A 21,218-nucleotide genomic window follows, 5' to 3' on the forward strand; every position below is an offset into this window, starting at 1 on the left:
AATTTTCCAGGCGTGCCAGGCCTCAGGGAAGGCCCTCCACAAGTGCTTGCTGGCTGGCTGACCACAGAGCATCACCCCCACGACCTTCTGACCAGTGGTGTTCGTTTTTGCTCCTGGAGAGCTTGTTAAAAGATCACTGGGCTGCATCTACAGAGATTCTGATTCAGCAGGTTCAGAGTGGGGCCTAGGAGTCTATAGTTCAAACAAGTTGCCCCAGGGAATGTCGACACTGCACGTCCAAGGAATATAATTTAAGTAAGTCTCGGGCTACTGGGCATCAAAATCTCTTGAAGGTGCATCTGAAGATGCAGATTCCTGGGCACTACACACCAGACATTCTGATTCCTCAGGCCTAGGTGGGTCCCTGGAATCTGCCATATTAACCAGCTCTCCAAGGATCCTCCAGAGACCACCAGTGAAGTCAGGGACAACTTATCCTCCTTGTTGCTTGGGCCATAGACCTCAGCGCATTCTGGACTTCCTCTTCCCTCCTAATTCCACTGCAGCGTGTCAGCAAATCCTGCTGGCTCTTCCTTCAAAAGTCTCCAGTATGTGGACTTGGGAATGAGACAGTAAATGAAACAAGACTGGTGAAATGCTGAGGGTTGTTGAAACTGAAAGTTAATTTTATTACAATTTTTATGTATATTTGAACTTTTTCCCAAAAGGCAGCTTTATTTTTTTAATTTTATTTTTTGGCCACATCATGTAGCTTGCAAGATTTTAGTTCCCCAATCAGGGATTGAACCCAGGTCCTCAGCAGTGAGACAGTAAAGTCCTAACTAATGGACTGCCAGGGAATTCCCAAAAAGTAGCTTTTAAGTGTTGATCTAACAAATCCACTTCTAGGAATTTATCTTAATAAAAATGTTAGATAACAGAAAAAAAAAACTTACAAATATTTTCCAAATAATAATAGTAAAAAACTTGAAATATACTAAGTTCTCATAATAAAACAACAATAAACTATGAGACATAATAAACTATGGGACACCCCTCAGTGGAATTTTATATCGTTAAAAACACTTATTCAGACCATGTACCAATATAGAAAACATGATACACTATTAAGTAAAAAAAACCAGGACATTAAATTGTATATACTGCATGATTAAAACTATGTAAAGACTTACATTTTTTACAAAACATTGAAACTTTAAAGTCATTTTATACATCCAGAGTCTGACCAGTTTCCACCACAATCAATGCCATGACCTCTGCCTGAGCCCAATCGTTTCTCTTGCAGTCATCCCTGTGACACCTCTATCTTGGTCTCCCTGCTTCTATTCTTCCTCCTTCCCATCTCCTCTCCACAGGGCAGCCTACAAATAGGTAAATCAGACCATGACTCTCCTTAGTTCAGACCCCACAAGGCTTCCCACATTTGTCCAAATAAAAGCCAAGGCTTGATCTTAACTAGGCTGAAGGACGGGTCATGTCACCTGTTCTCATCTACTCTGTTCCCTGCCTCACTTCTGCCACTCCAGTCACACTGACCTCCTTGCTAGTTTTCATTCCAGCTTCAGGACCTTTGCACTTGCTGTTGCGCTGCCTCCAAAACGCTGAAAGAGCATGGCCCCCTCCACAGCAGCTCTTTAGAGAGGCCTTCCCCGAGATCATCTAAACCAGCACTGCTCCCGCTCTGCATCCACCATGCCTTTTTAGTTTTCTTATAGCACTTAACACCTCCCATGATATATCTGCTTATTATGCCTTCTATTTATTAGAATGCAAATTCCCTGAGAACAAAGAATTTATGTCTGATCCTCTGCTAAATCCCTAGTACCCAGCACAGAGCCTGGCAACTGGTCAATAAACACCTGTTGAATGAAAGCATGTTGAATTAAGTAACCACCCAAGAAAACTCTAAGTTTCATGTGGGCTTTCTCTTTGCTGGGGGATCCTCCCTCTCTGAAAGCTTCTGGTAGTGGCAGACCCACGGCTGAAGCCCACTGGGGACAAAAGGAGGCTGACCATTTCTCCATTCAAGGTCTCCATGGTGCACACACAGAGTATACCAGGTCTTGTGAACCAGAGGAGCAGAGCAGGCTGGCTAACAGCATTGGCCTTTGGAGGTCAAATCTGGGCTGACCACTACCAGTTGTGTGGCCCTGAGGAAACTGAGAATTTTCCAAGTGTTAATCTTGCCTTGTACAGAAAGAGTAAGTTTCTACTTCCCAGGGCTAAGGTGGGAGTTAAACCAGGGAACATCCATAAAACACTTAGCAAGCACAGTGGCTGGCAGAGAGGAGGCGTGTGACCAGAGGCAGTCACACTAACCAACAGCCACGTACGGGCCTTTGTCTCCTTCAAGTTTACAATGGGCCCTTATCCTCCTTTTATCTGACTGGGGCCATTCAACAACCCCGTCGTCGTCGGTTTTATCACCATTTTATAGGTGGGGAAACTGGGTCAAAGGAATAAAGTGCTCGCCTACAAAACACACCGAATCAGACTACAGGTCTAGCGCCCTCACCTCCAGAAACACAAGCTACTATGATGGCCGATGCTCATCAGGAGGATTTGGGCAGCCTATTTGAGCCCCAGACTCTCAAGCGTGTGCAGCAAATGACATCAGTCAGAGAGCCACACCTTACCAACTGCCCAATAGAGGCAGGGGCTTGCTCCAATGTCCCTCAGTGAGGCTCATGCACAAGTCTGAGCAGATAAACTATCTCTGAGTCCACCCAGGATTTAAAATATTTTCCCCAGATGGGAAATACAAATGCCCTTTCTGTATTAAGAGTTTGATGGCAGCTCTAAGCAGCAAATGCCATCTTCGCTGTTTGAGATCCTTGTTGCCATTCAGCCTCTGATCCAGTATGCCCTGAAAAAAAGGCATCTCTTCCTAAAGGCTACCCACGGGACATAGCTGTGAAGCTCTGGGACTGGCTTTCATCAGAGTCTCCCCCACTTTCCCAGGATTGAAGGCCAAGGGAGGTCACATGGTGGGGAAGTACTCAGCAGGTAACAGACATGAATTCTAGAACCACCCAAGAGAACTGTAAGCTTCAGGTGGGTTTTCTGTTTCTTGCAGGATTCTCCCTCCCTGAAGGCTCCTGGCAGTGGCAAACCCATGAGTAGAGCCCAGTGGGGACAAAAGGTGGCTGACCATTTCTCCATCTGAGGCCTCCACGGTGCACACACAGAGTAAACTGGGTCTTGTGAACTGGAGGAGTAGAGCAGGCTGGCTATCAGCACTGGTCCTTTGGAGGTCAAATGCCATGGCCCTTTGGAGGTCAAATCTGGATTGACCACTTCTGGCTGTGTGACCCTGAGGAAACTGAGAATTTCCTCAAGACCGAAAAATCAGAGAGTCTCGGGGGTCATGAATTTTTACCACTACAGCATTTGAGAGACAAAGAAACTCACAACCGTAACACTTTAGGTCTCATGGGCTTGGCTGAGACTACACTGGATGGGATGGAGCAGACAACCCCAGGAATGCAATGCGATGGCTCCTGGGTACTGAGCATCTTCCATCTGGTCAGGGGCTTAGTGACCACTGCCCTGCGAGGATACAGTCAGAAGGCTCCCGCTGCAGGAGGAAGGCTGGGGGGACAGGCCTGGAACCAATTTAATGACAAAGTTCTACAACCAGGCCCTTTGGAACAGGAGATAACGAGACCTCAAAAGGATCCCAGCAGCCCAGCAAGCCCTGGCCCTGGTGATGTGTTATGAGACACTGATGGTGCCACGTTTGGGGCAAGCCACCAACCGCCAAGAGACTCTGAGAGCAATACCATGACAGCCTGGCTTGATGGCAGGTGCTCCCTGCTGGGAACGAGCTGTGTGAGCAGCACTTAGCCGTCTGCGGCGTACTGACAACACTGTGGTCGGTAACTTCTTTGTGCATAGTGTTTATGACGGAGAAGACTATGCCCCAAACCCTGGAGATGGCCTAGGAAGTGGCGGCTGACAGTGGCTCAGGCCAGGCAGTGGGGATGAGCCTGAGGGCCACTTTCGGGAGTCATGTGGAAAAGCAGTCAATACACCCACCCACCCCTAGCCTTATCCACATTCTGTTAAGGTCATTTTAGGTACCTACATTAATGAACTTCACTGATTTTTTTTAAGATAAGGGAGAGTTATAGGGGAGTCATGATCTTGTATCAAAACTATAATAATCTCTTTTTCTATATATAAAATCTCTCTGAAGAGAATTGAGCATCTCAGCCTCCTCAGAGCAGGGCAGACCAAAAGACAGAGCTTGGACTACTTTGCTGGTGTGAGAAATTCCCAGGAGAAGCAATAGGGAGCATATGAGAAAGGGAGATGTCTGGCCACTAGGAGCTTGGAAGTCCCGTGTCCTGGGAGATGGACTGTCTTCCTCCTCCAGGAGGTCCCTGGTACTTTTCTCTGGTCTCTGATCCTTGGGGAATCAACCGTGGGAGCACCTCTGGCTGCCAGGCCTGGCTGGAGGGAACAGCTCAGACTGGTGGTGTGCTCCAGCTAGGATCAGAACTCATCCCGCAGCTGAGGGGGCCTGTCCATGCCAAAGAAGGAGGATGGTCTCCCATGGAGGTCCCGTTCCCGCTTTACGAAGGCAGTGAAGGAGGAGACACAGTTGCCAATAAAGTGGTCAGCTTGGCCGAGGATGTACAGGTCGATCTGGGCCACCTCAGGCTTCAGACTCACCACCTTCACCTGCAGGAGGAAGGGCAGGGCGTTTTAGCCAGGGTTTAGGACAAAGTGGCCAGATCCGCCAAGGCCTGCAGCCACCCCTCACCTTCTTTCTCTGTGCTGAAGTCACAGACATAGAAGGAGGCGTACAAAGCGTTAATACGTAGGGTTGGGGTGCCTGAGAGAAGTGCTGCCTGGCAGATGGTGACCCTAACCCTAAGCTCCACACACACACCACTCATTCACACTCTGCCTTTGCTCATTGGTGTCTTCTGCCAGGAATGCCTATCCCCACCCATTGTAGTCCTGACCATACTCTCAAGGCTCAGTTCAAGGTCTGACTTTTTCATAAAGCCCTTGCCTCAAGGTTTTGGCTTCTCCAACCAAACCACAATCTGACCAAAGAGCACCCCACCCAACTGGTCCTGCTGCCTGGATGCCTCTGAGACTAAAGTTCTGTCCAATCTATCCCTGAGATATTCCTCAAAGGTGAACCTTTTTCTTGATGGACTACCACTCCCTGGCTGGTCACCATAATCTTTTCTTCTACTGGTCTGCTTACCAAAGGAAAAGTGAAAGTGAAAGTTGCTCGGTCATGTCCAACTCTTTGCGACCCCATGAACTATACAGTCCACAGAATTCTCCAGGCCAGAATACTAGAGTGGGTAGCCTTTCCCTTCTCTTGGGGATCTTCCCAACCCAGGAATCAAACCCAGGTCTCCTGCATTGCAGGTGGATTCTTTACCAGCTGAGCCACAAGGGAAGCCCAAGAATACTGGAGTGGGTATCCCTTCTCCAGCGAACCTTCCTGACACAGGAATCATACCAGGGTCTCATGCATTGCAGGTGGATTCTTTACCAATTGAGCTATGAGGGAAGCCCAGATATCATAGGAAAGCAGCCAAAAAACACTTTCACAGATTCCCCTACTCCCTTATTCCTCCCTCCCTCTATCCCAAGCTGAGCACCCTTAACTGGTGCCCTACTGCTCTGCAGATAAAGACTACAGATCTTGAATGTGGCCAAAGGTCTGTTCAGCTGCCTCTCCACCTTGAGCTCCAGCCACTTCACACCAGTCTCCCTTCTATCTCAGGATCTTTACACATGCTCCTCCCTCTGTTGGGGGTGCTTGTCTCTTTGCCCGGTTAACTCCTACTTAACTCTGACTCTGCAGCTCAAGTCTCATCTCCTTAGGGAAGCCCTCCTTGGCCCCCTCAGTCTAGTCCAGGCTCCTCTGCTCTGCACGTGCACAGAACCACGCTCCTTTCCTTTGTGGCACACATCTCCTTCGTGTGTAGCTTTCACTCAGCGATTCTCTGCTTAACGCCCATTTCCTGTACCTGGCTGGGGCTGTGTTGGTTTGCTGGTCACTTCTGACGGGAGTCTGTCTCAATATGCATCTGGGGACTGGACAAGTGAGTGAACGAGCCCCCATACCCAAGCCAGGCCCTCTCCTGTGGCATACCTTACAATTCTCTGCAAGTCTCTTTTCCTGAGTTTAGACTGTGAGCCCTGGAAGGCAGCACTACATCTTATTTATCAGTATCCTCGGCTCAGCACTGCCCCAGCTTAATGGATGAGCAAGGATTAGTTCAGGAGAAAGGGTAGGCTGAGCCCATGAAAGGAGGTGAGGAGTGGAGAAGGGCAAGAACAGTGGCACAGGAACAGGAAGTAGAAATGGCAAGAGGCTCAAGGTGTAGCAAGTATACCAACTCTAAAAACTCACAAAAAACTCCCTGGGACTCTCCAAGTCCTTCCATTCAGTTCAGAGGTAGGGGGTGTGGGCAGAGCTGGGGCTGAAAGTGCTTTGCTGTCACACAGAGACTTCTGATGTAACAAAAATCATCATCTTGCTATTCAGATGGTAGCAGAAAAATAATACCAGCTTAATCATGGCCAAAATCCCCTGAACAATTCCACCCACGCCCTGAAACTTACCCGCTCTGTGTCATGCCCACTAAAATTAGCCCTGAGACCTCCTGGGTAAATTCTATCCTTTCTTGGGACTTTGGTTTCCTCAGTTTTAAAATGCAGAGGTTGGGTTGGAGGTGCTCCAAGGTCTCCAGCTCTGATATTCTTCTATAAAGTGGGTGGGTGGGGACCAGAATGCTGTGACTTGGCACTTCCTCTACAAGGCACTTCCTCGACAAGCCCGTAAAAGAGGGAAAGGGAGCCCCTCGACATAAAGCCAAGGGTACCCACTGTTAGAAAGCGGATGTCTGTCTTTTAAGGTCTGCACAAGCATTTAGGGGCTTTATGCACTCCAAAGTCTTACTGAATGTTCACTATTAACTCCACCGTTTTACCAATACATAATTACTTATTACCTATTCTTCATTTACACAGTACCAAGCGCATTCTACTACTTACTCCTATGTCAAACCCCTACTATTCACCCCTTCCTTAAGCATTTATGAAGCACAAAAGAGCCTACTTCTACTATCGATGACAGCTAACTTTATCAACAACTTAATTTGTACCAGACCAGTTTTAGCTTCTTGTTTGATCTTCAAAATTACCCCACAGGATAGAACTACTCTCAGTCCCATTTTATTGATGAGGAAACAGAAGCACAGAGAGGTGAAGTAAATTGTGCAAGGCTGCACAGGGAGGACAGCCCAAGATCCTACGCTCCACAGTCCATGCTCTTAATCCTTCTGTGGCACTGGACCGCCCCCCACCCCCTCTGTCCCCCAGGGCCCACTCAATATCCTTAATCACCAAACATTTACTAAGAGCCTACCATGTGTCAGGCACTGTCCTAGCCACTGGTGAGGGTAAGGCGGGGTCTCAGCCCTGGAGGAGGTCAAAGTATCAGGCTAGACTCCGAAGAACAGAACAGTGAGTCTACCCTGGATCCTGCCTTCAAGGAGCCACAGCTCCTGGGAAGAAATAAGACATGTTTCTACATGAGTCTCACGGTCTAGGTGTCTCGGGAGGAGATGTGATCAAGTGCTGTGAAAGCTCCCAGTAGGGATCCAGTAGCAACAGGAATGAAGGGAAGCCTGCAGAGCCCCGGCGGAAGTGTCTGAGCTGGGGTTTAAAGAAGGGCAGAACTAGAGAACAGGATGTTCAAGCAAAAGCCTGGCGGTGGGAGAACAGGGAGCACCTTGGAACTTCCTTTGATTCCCTTCCAGCTGCTCTCCCTCCAGGCCCACACCCCACGTGTACCTTCCCTTTGAAGAGCTGCTGGATCTCGGGCACGTAACTCTCAGAGTCGGTGGCAATGTAGACCGATTGGGCGTTCAGCGCTGTCACCCAGAGCTTCAGAGCGCGCCTAATTTCCTTCAGGTCAGGGAGGCACATGGTCATGGTGAGCGGGGCGGTGGTGTGGCGGCTGTAGCCCACGCATTGTGGGGAGGCCATGAAGTGGGCGCCAGCGGTTCCATCTTTCAGCATGGCACACGCGTTTTTCTGTGGGGCAGGTGGGGACAGAGCTATAGAGAGCCACTGCCCACAACCCAAGAAGTAAGAGCCCAGGAAAGGGAAAAAGGCAGGTGATACAAGACTGCAACTGTTTTTTGTTTTAAACCACTGAGGAAAAGGGAAATGCATCAGCAGTTAACAGTGCTAAGGGGATATTGGCTTTTCACAATTTTTTTCTTGGTCTTACTGCATTATCTGGGACTTTCAGCAGAATTCTGAACTATGCTGGTGATAATGGGCAGCCTCATCTGATTTCTGACTTCAGTGGGAACACTTCTGATAGCCCCAAGAAGTGCATGTTTGCTGTGGGTTTTGGAGAGATAGCCTTTATCAAGCTAAGCTGGGCCCCTTGTATTCCTGGTTGGTTAAGAGTTGTTTTTCTTCTTTTTTTTAAATCATAAATGAATGCTGACTTTTTATCAAGTGCTTTCTTGGCATCCACTGAGATGACTATATGATTCTTCTTCTTTGGGCATTAATATAATAAATTTCACTACATCACTGGGATAAATTTTACTTGTTTGTGTTGCTTTTGCTTGTTCTTTAATATGCTACTGGATTTTACTCGGTAATATTTTACTTAGATCTGGGCATCTATGTTTACTAGTGAGAATGGACTCTATTTTCCTGAGCTGAGCTTTTAATGAGTTTGGTATTAGCATTATGCTAGATTAAAAAAAAAAAAAGCAGCTTGTATTTTCTTATGTCCTAGGAGAGTACAGGTCCTAGCTCCTTTACTTTGTGGAGGGGCAGGAAGGAGGTCATGTGGATGTGACTGCTTCTTCAAATGACACTGAATGAATTTTGATCTAATTTCCATACTTCTGAGTATTTTTCAAGTTTCCATTAATGAGTATTTCTCACACACAGATATATACATATCTTCTTACATAAACTAAGGAGATCGTCCGTACTGCTCCTGTTATTTTCACAGGGAGGATAACCTGATGAGGTTTCTGCACATTTAAGCAGCTGCTGAATTTGGAAGATGATATCTTCTTTTCTTGGGAGCCCCACCCAACCTCCAGAGCTTGTTTTTCAACAAGGAGTCGACTGGCTAAACACTTAGCTGGGGCGGAAGACTGTGGGCTCTCTCTGGCTTGCTGCCTGACTCAGAGCCTAGCTTGATACCTCAGTTTATCCATCTGTGAAATGAGGAAAAAAGGGCAACTGTTAAAAATGAGAACTACCAAGCAAGCACTCTGAAGCCACAGTTCAAATGTGTCCATGGTGGGACTGTGGGGCACAGCCCCATCAGCTTGGCCGAGTGAGGTCTCTTTGCCCTGGCTAGGACTTGGTGCAATGGGTTCAGCGTTCAGTGTCACAGACATGGGTCCTGCTCATGGATATGTCCAACCCAGCCATGAGAGGAAGGGGGGAGTTACCCAGTCAGAGCCAATGCGCAGGTGAATGCCCACGTAGGGCCGGATGAGGTGGGCGTGGATCTGGGCCTCCCCTGTCCTCACCATCTCGTCTGACCACACCATGTACTTCTGGAGGGGCCTGTGCTCCTCCAGGACAGGGAACTGGGCAGGGGCACCAGGCAGGGCAAGCACTGGATGTTCCTCTGGGGAAAATCTAGGCAGGAGACAAAATGAGAAGAAGTCAGACAGACGATGCACAGAGAGTCTGGTTGCCACCCCCACGGGAAAAAGGATGGCATTGCACCATGTCCCAGAGACCCTGCGGAGGGGCCCCTGTAACATGCAAGAAGCACGAGAGGTTGTGAAACACCAACGGGCTGATAAGAGACCTTGGCAGCGGCAACAGCCACAATATGCAATACTGTCCCGCCACGAGGAATTTACAACCTTCTTTGCTTGTTTAACAATTAAAAATTTACAGTAGAGCATTCCAGCCCTTTGTATGTCATGCTGGCTTCCAATCTGTGGGGCGGTAATTCACTCCAGGGTGGGGTGTCTAGACTGAGTCTCTGCCCTTTTACTCACACGGTGGGATTAGGAAGTGCAGCTGCTAACAGGTCACACTCACAGGGAGCGTGTACAGTGGATGAGATCATTCACTCAACACTTAACGCATATCTACTGATTGCCTACTACATGCTGAGGCCCAGAGGAGAGTAACACAGGCGTGATCCCTGCTTTCATGAGAGCACCAGAGGTCTGAAGATGCCCCCATCATCCCCTGCCGAAGGCTCTCCCTTCCCCTTGTTCGCAGTGCACCTTGTCATTCTTTCACCCATCTTTTCTGCTGGACTCAGGCTTCTGAAGGCAGTATCTCTGTGTGCCCAGAACAGTGTCTAGATACACATAAGAGCTCAGTAAAGATTTGTTGATTGCATGAGTGAAGAGCAAACCTGTGTTCTCTCATTAGCTAAGGCCAGACTATATTCCAGCAACACAAGATGCCCCACTCTTCCATAAACTTGCAAAGTACTTTCCAACTCCAGATCTCTGCAGACTTTTCCCTTCCACCTAGTATGCCTTCCCTCTGCCAGTCAAAATCCTTTCCCTAAAATTATGAAAAAGGTACAGTCACTCTGGAAAACAGTCTGGCAGTTTTTTTTATAAAACTAGACAAGCAATTACCATATGACCCAGCAACTGTATGCTTGGGCATTTATCCCAGAGAAATGGAAGCCTCTATTGACACATGAACCAGTATGTGAATGTTCGCAGCAGCTTTATTCATAATAGTCAAAAACTGGAAACAGCTCAGATGTCGTTCAACAAGTGACTTGTTGAACAAACTGTAGCAAACCCACACCACAGAACACTACTGCAATAAGAAGGAACCAGCTATTGGTAGAGGGAACAACTTGGATGGATCTCAAGGGAATACTGAGTGGAAAAAAGCCAATCTTAAAAGGTCACACAGTGAAGGATTCTATTATGTAATATTTGTGAAATGACAAGTAGAGAAAAAAGAAATGGAGATGGGATTACTGGTCACCAGGGACTAGGCTGTGTGTGTGTGTGTGTGTGCGTGTGTGTGTGTGTGTGTGTGTGTAGGTGGGTGTGGTTATAAACTGGCCACACAAGGACCTCTGTGATGTTAGAACTGTTCTGTATCTTGACTGTGGTAATGGATATACGAACATACACACATGATAAAACTGAATAAAACTAAATATACACACACAGAGAAGTGAGTTCAAGTAAAACTGGGGAAATCCAAATAAGATGGATGGATTGTACCAATGTCAACATCCTGGTTTTGATACTGTGCTATAGTTTCACAAAATGTTACCATTGGGGAGAACTGGGTAAAGGGCACTGGGGATTTCTCTGTATTATTAATATTTCTTACAAGTGCACGTGAACCTACAATTACCTCAGTAAAAGTTTTGGTGAAAAATGACTAAATATTTCAGAGCATGCAGGAAAAGAGAAAATGATTTAACAGTCCACATATCTGTGACCCAAATTAGCAAATATTAATACTTTACTTTGTTTCAGATTTTTAAAAATACACACCTAAATAAAAGCTCTATCCTATGGTCTCTTTCCCTCTTCCTCCTCTTTCCAGATACTGCGGTTTTATGAATGGTCGCACTTTCACTATTTGTATAAAAAGGTATCATCCTGTGTGCTCTTTACACAGTGCAATGGTGAAAGTGTGTACTATAGAGCCCAAAGACCTTGTTCTAATGTTGGCTATGTCACTAACTTGGGCAGGTGACTAAAACCATTCTGTGCCTCAGTTTTCTTATCTGTATAATAGAGCTGATAACAGTTCCCACTTCAGAGGGCTGTTGAGAAGATCAAATGGATTAATACAAGCAAAGCATTTAGAACAGTGCTTGGCATGTAGAAAGCTCTCACAAAATTCTGTCTCTCACCATATCCATCATTGTCATTATACTGCATGTAATCTATTACACCTTTGAAAAATTTAACTCTCTGTTTCAGAGATTTGGCCATGTTGATGGTGTGGATCACATTAACATCTCCTGAAGTTTTCCATCTGCATGAAGAAATCAGTTTATCTATCTAGTCCCCTCCTGCTGGTCAGTGAGGCCGTTCCAATCTTTCCCCCATGCAAAAGAGCTGCAATGGACAGGCCACTCTTTATTCACACCTGACCAAACACCACAAACACCTCCAAACTTCCGAGACCAGTTGCCACACCCAAGCCTCAACTCCTAGGAGTGGGTTCCATCCCACTTCTCCTTTGCTGCTTCCTGCACAATGATGTGCTCAGTAACCACATTCCCTGTCCACTGACATGAGACTAGACCCCGAGTACTTTTGTTCACGGTGAAGGCCACACACACGAGTGCAAACCCTGTGCCAAGGAAGCAATGAGCAAGTGTTCATCAACAGCCTGGCTCTATCTAACACATGTCTTGCAGAGTTTAATTTTATATGTACATATACGGGACAGGCAGTGTTCTAGTTCTTTTGTGTACATTAACTCATTTGAGTCTCTTAAGAGCCCCCATGAGGCAAGTACTGCCATTATTCTCACTTCACAGATAAGGAAACTGAGACACAGAACGGTTAAGTAGCATGTCCATGGTCACACAGCTACAAAGTGGCAGAACAGGGATTTGAATCCAGGCAGAATCCTCCAGAACCTTTGTTTTTATTGTACCTCACTCCCAGCTCCCCCATCCAGTCAATAAGTTCCTCAAAAGGTGAATCTGTGGCTTATTCTTCTGATTTCCAGTCTCAGTGCAGGCCTTAACACATAGTAGGTGCAATGAATATACTTAGAATGAATGAATGAGCCAGGGATCTCACCAGAAAGACCAGATCAGGTAGTCAGGAGTTAAAAGAAGAAGTGAACAGTAACTGAGTACCTCCTATGGGCCAGCCCTTAAGTGACTTTCAGAGGCTACCTTAAAGGACTTCAAATGAAAAACAAAGTTGTGACTTCCTAAGAGTCAGACACGACTGAGCGACTTCACTTTCACTTTTCACTTTCATGCATTGGAGAAGGAAATGGCAACCCACTCCAGTGTTCTTGCCTGGAGAATCCCAGGGACGGGGGAGTCTGGTGGGCTGCCGTCTATGGGGTCACATAGAATTGGACACGACTGAAGCGACTTAGCAGCAGCAGCAGCAGCAGGGGGCTGGAACGTTAGGATAACCAGGACCTCTGCCCTCCTTGACCTCATGGAAAGAATCTGCTGCTGACCCTTGGTGAATTCCAAGTCTGGAATATGTGCCCCTTTTACCTGGATCTGGATCAGCTCACACAGCCATCTTGGTTGGATCTGGATGCGACATCCTTACTGACATGACAAGCAGTGAGAAGCCAAACTGATGCACTCCTTTGCTCCCAATGAGGAGACTGGTGTTTGGAGTGAAAGTGGGGAATGAGGGTCCTGTTTGGAAAGAAAGCTTGACTAGCTCCATCTTTTCACATCCCTGGCTGGTGACCCTAAGTCAGGCCCTGAGCCTCGTAGCTGTCCAGCTGAATAAGGGACACTTTCCTACTATGGGGAGCAGTGAGCCTGTGGGGTGTTTTACCATTACACTGACTCCACTGAGACCCCCCTACCAAGCTGGGGTTTCTCCATGCACAGCACCTATGTGTGTGCCCAACAGATACCAGTGAATGGACATTATGCAGGGTACAGAGGATGTAGGCACATGAACGAGGCAGAGTCTAGCTCTCGGTTATGGCATGAAAAACTGCCTTTCTCTGCAGCTCTTCATGACTGGCTCCTTCTCATCCTTAAGGTTTCAGCCCTGCCAATTGCACGTCACCTGTTTATATCCACTCAGGAAGGCTACAGCCAGGGAGAACGATAAGCGACATGCTCAAATACCTGTTGCATTCATGCCAAGAGAATGGTTCAGCCTGATAATTCACAGTCTTCCAACAGTGAAAGTGCAATAAATGTCTATTGAATTAAACCTCCATCAGGGTATTCATAGATTCAGAACCAGCAGAGATGAAAAGATCCTCAGTGGGGAAGAAATAACCTTATTCTCTTCTTCTAGAACCCAACTTTCAAGCTGGACACACAGAAGCCCAAAATACATTTCTCAGTACTTCTTGGGGCTAGGTATGGCTGCACATCTAAGTACTGGCCAATGAGCTGGTGTAAGCAAGCTGTAAGGAGGGCTCCTTAGAAAAGTGAGGAGGGGCCCTTCTTCTGCCCCTTTTGTACCCCCAGCTGCCTGGGGTTTCATCAGTTATCTTGACCCATGAGGTGACACTAAGGATAAAAGCCAGTAACGGAACAGCTAAGCAGAGATGGGAGCCTAATTCCTAGACACAAGGGAGCCGCCATGCAGCCCTGGGTTGCAGTCCTTTTTTACATAAGAAAACAATAAACTTTTGTCTTGCTAGTCTGCTGTTAATTGGGGGTTTCTCTTACAGGTACCTAATTTAAACCTGGTACACCCAGACCTGTGACCACTGAAACTTTTAGCTGATATACAAGAGGGTTACTGATTGGTAGTGGGAGAGGGGAACTGAACAGCTCTAACTTGGCCCCCCCATGGCACTACAAGCGCTTCTCCACAGCTTTAAAATTCAAAGAACAGTTTGAAAACAACTGATCTTAGAACTTTTCTGGTGGTGGAGTGGCTAGGACTCTGCTTCCAATGCAAGAGGCCCAGGTTCAATCCCTGGTCAGGGAACTAGATCCCTCATGCTGCAACGAAAGATCCCACATATGCATGCACACATGCTCAGTCATGTCTGACTCTGTGTGACCCCATGGACTGTAGTCCACCAGGTTCCTCTATCCATGGGGATTCTCCAGGCAAGAATACTGGAATGGGTTGCCACTTTCTCCAGAGGATCTTCCCAACCCAGGGATCGAACCCGAGTCTCCTGCAGTACACATGGATTCTTTACCACTGAGCCTCCAGGGAAGCCCATAAAGATCCTGCATGCTGCAACTAAAACCCAGTACAGCCAAATAAATGAATATATTTTAAAAACCAAAAACAAACAAAAAAACAAATGTCATCTTATTAATTGTTTAAAAAAGAAAGAAAATGATCCATCTTGCTCAATCCCTTCATTTTATAGATTGAGCACTGTGGCCTAAGAAGGGAAGCAACCTACAGTTACCCAGTGAACAGGGAAGCACCTGACTCTTGCCAGTGCTATTCCCCAGACACCCACACTCCTGCAATGGAAGGACAACTTCCGACAGCAAGAAAGTACACCTAAAAAGTTGGCTCAAAGGCAAAAGCTTACCCAAGCCCTTACATTAATTCCTACAACTCAACAAACTCAAACAAGAGGATGGGGCGGCCACGAACAAGTGTTTCAGCAACAGTCTGACTGATGCATCCATGTAGCATTGTCCGTTCTGCAACCAGGATTGTGTGCTTTTTTGGCTTTTTGGAATTTGCTTTTAGAACTGGTGTCATTTCCCCCCAGCATTTTAGAAGCAAATCTCCATCCTCTGAGGACAGTCTGCCTTCTGGCAATAGCTCTGGATTCATTCAGAGCTGAATGGGGAGGACCAAGCAGGTAATTAAATGGAAATCAACAATTTCCTATGCAGGATCAACTATGAGGGGGGTAAGACTCTGCCAGGATTGAGTCTCCTTAGTAGCTCATGAATTAGCTCTGAACACAAGCCCCAAATAGGAACTGGGAGCTGTTTAAGGCACAGCTCTTTTCTCCACAGTGATGAAGAATGCGTGCTCTGGAGTCAGGTGGCCTGGGTTCAAATCACAGCTCTGCCGCATCGAGCCCAGGCAAGTGATTTCACTTCTCTCTGCCTCAATTTCCTTACCTGTGCAGCAGAGATGACAGTAACACTTGTGTCACAGACTTGTGAATGTATTAAATGAGCTATTATCTTGGAAGACTCAGGTAGAGAAGACTTAGTACAACAACTGGCACACAGTATGCACTAAATAAATATTAGTTTTTATTAACTATGAAAGCCTTACACACAGACCCCAGCTGCCCACTCAACAGCTGCATTACTTTGGGCAAGTTATTTAAATAACCTCACCGATCTCGGTTTCCTCACCAGTCAAATGGAAATGGATCATAATACCTTCATGAAACTTTTCAAAGGCTTAAATAAAATAAAGTATGTGAATAACAGTAACAAGTAACATGGACCGGCCCATCTATGTTATGTAACAAGTAACATATGAGACCGGCCTGTCTACTATGTGTCATGTGATTTATACACTAGGAGGCAGATACCATAGTGCTCCTTCCATTAAACCAAGGGGGAAGGAAGCTCAGGTCAGACAGTTTGACCGGCTCACTCAGGGTTATCTGATAAAGAAAGGGCTACCTGAGAGCTCAGGGCTGTCTAATGGTAAATCAGTCTTCCTTTGCCTTGCTGGGACCACGCAAAAATTCATAAGCCCCTCATGGCTCCTAACCCAGGTCTGACGTCTAAGCCCCTGCTCTTTCTGGCCATGCTATAGCATCAGTGGCAAGTGTACTATGTTAGTGTCATCATTTTATCTAGACTGCAGGCGGCTGAAGGCTGAGACTGGGTCTTCCTCATTTTTATGTATCACCTCTGGCCTTTGAGCACTATGTCTCATACGTGACAGACGCTCTATAAATATTTCACAGCCTGTGCCTATGCCCTGCTAACCTATTTTTTTTTTAAATAGGGTTTACTGGAATGCAATTAATAAAGCACATCCAATTATTATCAGGATGACATCATTTCTCAGTCTGCACCTGAAGCTGTTCTTCTCTAGAAGAGGCTTCCAATTTTCACCTTGTGAAGAGGAAGGTAACAGGGGAGTGATTCTCACGCCTCAAGGAGGAAATTGAGATGCATGTGACTGCACAATATTCTTTTTATGACATCCTTTATCGGCTGATAAACTCTTGCTCAACCTCGTGGCAGGTCAACGTCCCACCGTGTCAGGCGTTGAGATGGGAACAGATCACATAGAATCCCAAGTTCAACAGACAGAACAGCCGCACCTTTGGTCTCATACATCAGGGTGCAGGGTGTGGTAGAGGGAAGAGGACCAGGAAAGTGCTGAATGCCCGTGGGCCCCCCACTCCTCCCCTAATCCCAGCAAAAATGCCCCCTCCACATACCTCTGGATCCACTGGTCTTTGTAGGAGGCACTGAAGGAAATGCCTGCAAAAAGCTCGGACTTGTTGAAACTCACATGAAACTGATCCCAAAATGGGCCAAAGGGATTTCCTTCCTGGAGAAAGAGAGTGGCCAAACGCTTACTGGGCAAGAAGGAAAGCCAGGTGGGATTGGGGCCAAAGAACTGTGGATGGGGAAACCCTGTACTATCTGACTCGGTCTGAAATGCTCTCATAGGATGGGCAAGTAGGAATGTCACTTCATAATTCCTGGGCTGGGGGCTGAGGAGGGTGGCTCGGCCTCCAGGCTGGTTTTCAGCAGGAAATGTTCACCACAATATCTGAAGGAGTCTTTCCTGCTCACATGCCATGTCCTGCCAATCCTGCAGCATTGGTGGGGGTCTGGGGAGGGAGGTGACCTTGGACTTGGGACCATGGATTAAGAGCTCCAAGAGACTTTCAAGATCAGCTAATCCATGCTCTTATTTTCAAGATAGAAACCAGGGCCCAGACAAGGTAAGACATTGGCTCAAGCTCACAGAGCAAGTGAGGGCAATATTGGGACTGAAAGCAAGGTTTCCTTTCTCAGATTTCGTGGCTTCACCTACCCTACCCAGACTTCAGCAAAACACTGAAAGACATATTGGGGATTGTCTTACTCCCAAAGTGCCAGAAATTTACAAATTTCTGATAAATATGACAGCCTCGCATTTACCTGCTGAGAGGCAAGAAAATATACAAGTTAGGAGGGTGGAAAATGGAGTCATATTACTACAACTTATTTGCTATATGATTTTGGGCAAAATATTGAACCTCTCTTTGCTGCACTCAGTGTCCTCTCTATAAAATGAGGATAATAATAGTATTTTCCTCATGAAACAGTTGAAGGACTAAGTGGGATAATACGTGAAAAGCTCTTAACATGGTACCTAGCATGTTATAAGTGCTGTGTGAGTACTAGCTATCATTACTGATTTGGTACTTTTCAGTTTACAAGCATTCTTATTCCTGGCCCTCATGATACTTCGTGAGCAAGACACAGCAGGGACTGGCGTCTTTATTTTGTAGGTAGAAATAAAGGCTCAGAGGAAGCAAACTCCTCTGCTCAAAGTGACACTGCTGACAAATGCCAGAAATGCGGCTTAAATCTCCATCTTTCTAGTCCAGGCTCTTCTGGTGCCTTCCCCCACATATTGCTATCCTGCAGTGTCTCAGGGCCTAGAGGAACTGGAATAGGCAGAAAGGGCCCCCCTGACCCACAGAACCCACCTTCATGGGGCATGTCTTCTTATCAGGACTTCGCTGGGCTGCCACCTCAAAGCAGTATGCCACCCGCTTCTCAGGGGGCCAGTGGGTGGGTGCCAGCTTCTCCATGAAGTCCTCCAGGCTGATGACTCGATGGTAGGCCTGGAGGGGTTCCAGCTTGAAGTACTTCTGGTAGGACACATGGACCTACAAGAAAAGTGGGGAAAAGCAGGGGGTGGAGGGTCCTCCCCTCAGTATCCTAGTGGCTGCTTCAAAGACATCCATTAAAACCATATATTCTAGGACTTCCCTGGTGGTGCAGTGGATAAGAACCCACCTGCCAATGCAGGGGATATGGGTTCAATCCCTGGTCCAGGAAGATTCCACATGCCACAGAGCAACTAAGCTGTGTGCACCACTACTGAGCCCACACTCTAGAGCCCGTGAGCCTCGACTACTGAAGCCTGTGCACTTCAGGGCCCAAGAAACGCAACTACTGAGCCTATGCGCCACAACTAATGAAGCCCTCACACCCTAGAGCTGCACACCACAGCTACTGAGCCTGTGTACTGCAATTACTGAAGCCTGTGCGCCTAGAGCCTGTGCGCCGCAACGAGAGAAGCCACCACAATGAGAAGCCCTGTGCACCGCAACTAGGAGTAGCCCATGCTCACAACTAGAGAAAGCCCGCACACAGCAACAGAGACCCAGTGCAACCACAAGTAAATAAGAAAATTTTTAATTAAAAAAAAAACCAACAAATCCATACACTCTATGACCCAGAGATCTTAGACTTCATGTCAGTGACAAACTTTTGACAAATGACACCAAGCTTAGAACAGAGGCTGGGAGAAAACATCTGTAAACTAAAGGACAAATACTAATGTACTTCATGTTCAAAAATGCCTACTGATTTGTAAGAAAGAAGATAAATGACATAAAAGAAAACATGGGCAGGAAAGGAGTGAGCAGCTCACAGCAAAGAGAACCCAAATAGCCAATACACTCAAAAGATGTGCAGGCTCACTAGAATTAGGAAAAGGAAAATGACAATAACTACAAGACACCACTTCTTACTCAAGAGACCAACAAAAGTTTAAAAGCTTAACTCTGGGCTTCTGTGGTGGTCCAACGGTTAAGAGTCCACCTGTCAATGCAAGGGACATGGGTTTGATCCCTGGTCCAGGAAGATCCGACATGCTGCGAACCAACCAAGCCTATGTGCCACACTACTGAGCCGGTGCTCTAGAGCCTGTGAGCCACAACTACTGAGCCCACAAGTCGCAAATACTGAAGCTCTCACACCCTAGAGCCACGCTCTGCAACAAGAGAAACCACTGCGATGAGATGCCCGCGCACCACATCCAAGAGTAGCCCCTACTCGCTGCACGCAGCAACGAAGACACAGCGCAGCCAAAAATACATAAAATAAATATTTTTTAAAAGCTTAACTCTAGTTATTGGAAAAGATATAGCTGATAGTAGAGGCATACATTTTAAAGCCTCTAAGAGGTTATACATTTAGATTATAACTTTTTAGAGCATCTATTAAAAATAGAATTTTAAATGCACCCTCTATCTCTAGGTATTTGCCCTAGACAAGTTCTTGCCCTTTGTACCAGGAGAGGGATAAAGGACGCTCAGTGCCATAATGGAAGCAGTACTGGAAAGAACTTGGAAGAAGTTCCACCGAAAGACACTAAGAAAAAAAAAATAAGAAAAAGAAAAAAAAAGATACTTAAGTCCATGATAGTGGTTGCCTCTGAGCGTGGGGGAGGGACTAGGAGTAGCCTCTAACCAGGATAGACTTTATCTTTTAACAACTTTATCTGTAACCTTTTGTTTCTTAACAACAAAAAAAGATGAAGCAAATACAAGAAAATGTTAATGATTATCACTGCTAATGGTGAGTACATGGATGATGATTACATTAATCTCTGCATTTTTCGAGACTTAAGAAAATTTCTTGGAACACTATGAAATACAATTTAGACTTTATCCTACAGGTCAGAGTTCCCAAGCATGTTCCACTAGTTCAGGTGGGTAAAGGGTTCTGCAATAAAAAGCCTCCAGAAATAAACAGGCCCGAGAAAAGCTACGTTAAGCAGGTTTCTTTATGACAGCACTTCTCAGGGCCTTTAATACACTAACGTGGATTTTGAATCTCCAAATTTGGGGGGAATTAAGAACTGAGAACACAATTTCCCAAACTCACTTAACCACTGCACTGGTTCTACATAAGCCACTGGTGTTCCAATGAGCAGACTTTGAGAACCTTACTTATTAGCAATGAGGTCATGCAACGGGTTTTAAGCAGAAATAATATGAGATCTGCTTTCCTGAAAGATCTCTCTGGTGACAGAAAAGAGAATGTCCTGATGGTAAGATTAGAGGAGGGAGAGAAAGATTAGGGGGCTACTGCAATGGTCCTTTTATTGTTCAAGTATTCATTCAACACGAGTTGGAGGAGAAGGGGGCAACAGAGGATGAGATGGTCGGATAGCATCGCTGACTCAATGGGCATGAGTTTGAGCAAACTCTGGGAGATAGTGAAGGACAGAGAAGCTTGGTGTGCTGTAGTCCAGGGGGTCTCAAAGAGTCAGACACAACTTGGCGACAAAACAACAACAATTCATTCAACATGTATTGTTGTTGTTTTGTTTCAACATATATATGTACAGTATACTAACGCATATATATGGAATTTAGAAAGATGGTAACAATAACCTGGTGTACGAGACAGCAAAAGAGACACTGATGTATAGAACAGTCTTATGGACTCTGTGGGAGAGGGAGAGGGTGGGAAGATTTGGGAGAATGGCAATGAAACATGTAAAATATCATGTAGGAAACGAGTTGCCAGTCCAGGTTCGATGCACGATGCTGGATGCTTGGGGCTGGTGCACTGGACGGCCCAGAGGGATGGTATGGGGAGGGAGGAGGGAGGAGGGTTCGGGCTG

The 21,218-nt window shown here is 46.4% G+C and overlaps 1 protein-coding gene across 2 annotated transcripts in view; it reads right to left on the reverse strand.

The window, feature by feature from the left end:
• Nucleotides 1-596: 596 nt before the first annotated feature.
• Nucleotides 597-21,218, reverse strand: part of POFUT1 (protein O-fucosyltransferase 1) — a 24,974-nt gene continuing 4,352 nt past the window's right edge. The window contains exons 4-8 of one of the 2 annotated variants that reach the window (XM_010841730.1): nucleotides 18,283-18,465; nucleotides 17,017-17,129; nucleotides 9,435-9,627; nucleotides 7,795-8,037; nucleotides 597-4,647 (exon numbers count right to left, since the gene is read on the reverse strand). In XM_010841730.1, the coding sequence (XP_010840032.1) occupies nucleotides 4,459-4,647; nucleotides 7,795-8,037; nucleotides 9,435-9,627; nucleotides 17,017-17,129; nucleotides 18,283-18,465 (921 nt within the window). In that variant the 3' untranslated portion in view covers nucleotides 597-4,458. Of the gene's footprint in view, nucleotides 4,648-7,794; nucleotides 8,038-9,434; nucleotides 9,628-13,024; nucleotides 13,343-17,016; nucleotides 17,130-18,282; nucleotides 18,466-21,218 lie in introns of those variants that run through there. The other variant, XM_010841731.1, reaches the window with a different exon arrangement.

Source organism: Bison bison, unplaced genomic scaffold, assembly GCF_000754665.1.
Source record: "Bison bison bison isolate TAMUID 2011002044 unplaced genomic scaffold, Bison_UMD1.0 scf7180017864167, whole genome shotgun sequence".
NCBI classification, from domain to species: domain Eukaryota; kingdom Metazoa; phylum Chordata; class Mammalia; order Artiodactyla; family Bovidae; genus Bison; species Bison bison.